Source organism: Pinus tabuliformis, chromosome 5_2 (assembly GCF_031772625.1).
Source record: "Pinus tabuliformis cultivar Carrire ecotype Pingquan chromosome 5_2, CPIR1, whole genome shotgun sequence".
In the NCBI taxonomy this organism is placed as follows: domain Eukaryota; kingdom Viridiplantae; phylum Streptophyta; class Pinopsida; order Pinales; family Pinaceae; genus Pinus; species Pinus tabuliformis.
Window position 1 is genome coordinate 424,625,321 of NC_142306.1, and position 3,815 is coordinate 424,629,135.

At 41.5% G+C, this 3,815-nt stretch overlaps 1 protein-coding gene across 1 annotated transcript; it reads left to right on the forward strand.

Moving 5' to 3' along the window:
* The first annotated feature begins 2,230 nt into the window (after window positions 1-2,230).
* Window positions 2,231-3,067, forward strand: LOC149159412 (uncharacterized). Its single transcript, XM_089434297.1, has one exon. It carries the CDS (start codon window positions 2,231-2,233, stop codon window positions 3,065-3,067), a length of 837 nt encoding a protein of 278 aa, XP_089290423.1.
* Window positions 3,068-3,815: the final 748 nt, after the last annotated feature.

Sequence of the window (3,815 nt, forward strand, 5' to 3'; positions counted from 1 at the left end):
CTTAAGATTGAGATGCATCAACTAAAGCATGGGCCTCCTTTGCCAAATAATTCTCATAATATAAATTTCACTGATGTTATGTAGACAATATATATATATATATATATATATATATATATATATATATATATATATATATATATATATATATATATATATATATATATATATAGATTACCAGTCATCTTTTTGGAACTATAGGAAAAAATAGCCATAAGAATAGGCTAGCCATAGTATGGGCTTCTGAAAGCAGTTTAATCCTTGAAAATGAAGACTTATGTATGGGTTTTGGCCTTGAAACCAACTCTTTATATTAATGCAAAATCTACTTGCTCTTTTGAAACAAAATTATATTATTTAATATATAAAATTTAATATAATGTTTGATGATTTGATAATTTAATGATATGTTAAATATTATTTAATAATGTAATTTGTATGGTTATGTTAACTAATACTATTTATGAACTAAATTTTGACCTAGAGAAAAAAAGCTCTGATGCTGAAACGACTGTGGAAGGAAAACCTAGCAGCCGCTGACGCCGTTGAACGAGCTCACGCTGTCTGTAGCAGACGCTGTCACTGACAGTCCTATGGAAGCTGAGGTAGGAGGGTAGAGCTCTGCCTCCCCTCCAAAAGGAACAAATCGCACTGACAAACAGCCAATCGAAGAGATACGACACCCTGCAACCAAAGACGTAGAGACGGAAATGGAAAAGCAACAGCAGCCAGACAGGACGACGTCCTTAGATACACCTGCAGAAGAGGAAGAAAGCAATGGACAGCAAAATGTAACAGGCCCCTCTCAGACAAAAGTGACTTCAGCTACTTGTATCCCAAAAGCAGCGGAACCAATCAAGATTGAGTTACCAAGCCACCATATTAATGGGGAAATCCAATTTATGCAAGATTACGCACTCATTGGAAAGTTCTTGGGCTTTTGGCCCACAGAGAAAGCCCTCCAGGGCTGGATAGCCTCCAAATGGAAGCCCAAAGGACAAGTTACACTACAGCTTGGCCCAAAGGGCTTCTTCACAGCTATCTTTAACTGCCTAGAAGACAAAACCAGGATATTTGAAGGAGGCCCGTACTTCTTCAACTCTTCCGGCCTATATCTAACAGATTGGAAGCCTCGCTTCAATCCTGACAAAGAAGACTTCAGCTGGGCACCTGTATGGATCAGAATGTATTCCCTTTCGGTGGAATACTGGAGAGAAGAAACTTTAGCAGACATAGGCAACAAACTGGGATCCTTCATCAAAGTGGCCACAGAAACAAAGACGCGAAAATACACCTCATATGCCAGGATCTGCGTCAAAATGCACCTCACCAAGACCTTAGCGGACACGGTAAGTCTTTTTCATGATGATTATGAATGGAAACAGACTCTTGACTATGAGCACATCCCTTTTCGTTGTAGAAAATGTCACGAGCATGGTCATCTCTTCCGAGATTGTCCCCTAAATGTGCAGCCTAAATTCCCTTCCGGTGAAGGTAACCTTGACCCTGAAGGCTTCACAAAAATCCCAAGCCGTCGCCGTCATGGAAAAAAAACTCAAGCTAATCATGCTCCTGCATTCAAAGCTCCCCCTCAAAATCGTTTCTCTGTTTTAGCCTCACAAGATATTCCTGTCATGCCTGAAGCAGATACTCCTGATCCTCTGCAACATTCCCAGACATCCCCCAACAGATCTGAGCCAACCTCATCAACTTCTGCACTTCCCATCCATGCCGAAATACCCTCCTCTGCCTCAGAGCCAGGGGCTCTAGTTTCCTCCAAAGGAAAAACCATGTTAAACGAACCCACTCAAGAGTCGGATATGGATTTAGATGTCGCTCTAGCTCTAAGTCTTCATGATCAAACTATGGAGAACGCTCTCATTGCTGCAAATGATATGGAGGAAGATCGAGAAGATGTTGATCTCGAGGAATTTGACATATCCAAGCTGGACATATCCAAACTGGAAGCTGCATGCAAGCAAAAGGAGTATAACTCAATCCCTCCCTGGCAATTAGACAAAATAGAAGGAGATCTCACAAGAGTACAACATCACAAAAGTTTGGGCATCCAAGGAGGCAGTCATTGGGATGGAAGAAAAATCATCAAAGAACCAAATAAAAGGGGCAGAAAAACAGACTTACAGCGCACCATAGCAGTAGGTGAAATACTCATGGATTCGGGGCAATTCCCCAAGTTGACCAAGTTCTTCAAGCCCAAATCCCCGTCTACATGAAGCTACTCTCATGGAATATAAGAGGACTAAACAGTCCCACGAAGCACAGAGGAATTAAAAACATCATAATGAAAGAAAAACTAGCAATAGTATTGATCCAAGAAACAAAATGTAGCAGCTCAACAATAGATAGTCTCAGCAGCAAAGTATGGGCAGGTAGCAGTTCGATAGCAGTGGACTCCTCTGGAGCCTCCGGAGGCCTGGCCATCTTATGGAATCCTCAGGTAGTGTCACTCGACAATTTTCATGCCACTCTGCATCTCATTCAAGCAACATTTCACCTCATTGGCACCAGCATACATGGGCATCTTACCAATGTTTACTTCCCGCAAACAATACAGAAGAAATCTGATCTCCTGGACACGATTTCCATCCTAAATGCAAACAGAAAGTTTCCTTTATGGATAGGCGGAGGAGACTTCAACATCATAAAATCTATGGAAGAGAAAAGAGGGGGTCGGACACGGCTAGATAGTGATAGCAGTAGCTTCAAGCAATTTATACAAGATAACCGACTCATGGACATCTCCACCTCAAATGGCATCTTCACCTGGTCAAACAAAAGAAAAGGAGCTCACCAAATTTCTTCAAGACTAGATCGATTTTTAGTATCAGACAATGCCATACACCTAGGCGGAGAGTTCAATGCAGAAATTATCCCTCAAGGAGGCTCAGATCATTGGCCTATTCTTCTCCAATGGTCCAGACCTGGCATCAGCAGCAACAGACCATTCAAATTCGAGGCCTTCTGGCTCACTGACAGTAACTTTAAAGAGGTGGTCAATCAAGCCTGGACATCCTTCATTCCGCCGGCAGGAGCTAGGATGTATTAGTTCCAGCAAAAGCTGAAACATTTGAAGCACTCACTTAAAATTTGGAACCGAGATCATTTTGGCAATATACAGCAGAACAAACAAAAAATAGAACAGCAGATGAAAGAATTACAAAAAAGATTTATTTTGGAAGGATGCACTGAGGAACAAACACAACAGGAGAAAACCCTATGGAGTCAAATAGAGGAGAGGTAAAAACAGGAAGAAATCCTATGGCGGAAAAAGTCGCGAGTAAGCTGGCTTAGAGAAGGCTAAAGAAATACTAAATTTTTCCACAAAACAACCATCCAACGGCGCATGCACAACAAAATCTCCTTTATTAATAATCAACAGGGAGATAGATTGGAAGCTCATGAAGATATGGAGAAAGAATTCACTGGATATTTCAAGGACATTCTAAAGGAACCCAATGAAAATAGAGATGAAGCAATCCAAGCCATCACTCAGCACATTCCAAAAATTATCAATGAAGATCACAACACACAACTTCTCCAGCCTGTAACGCTAAGAGAGGTAGAAGATGCCATATCTCAGCTCAAAGATGGAAAAGCGCCAGGGCCTGACGGATTCACGGCCAATTTCTTCCATGAATTTTGGGATCACATAAAACTGGAAGTGTGGGAACTGGTGGAAGAATCCCGAAGTATGCACTGGATACTCCCATCCATCAACTCAACCTTTATTGCTTTATTCCCCAAGGAAGCCGCCTCAAACAAGCCGGAGAAATATCGACCAATAGCACTCTGTA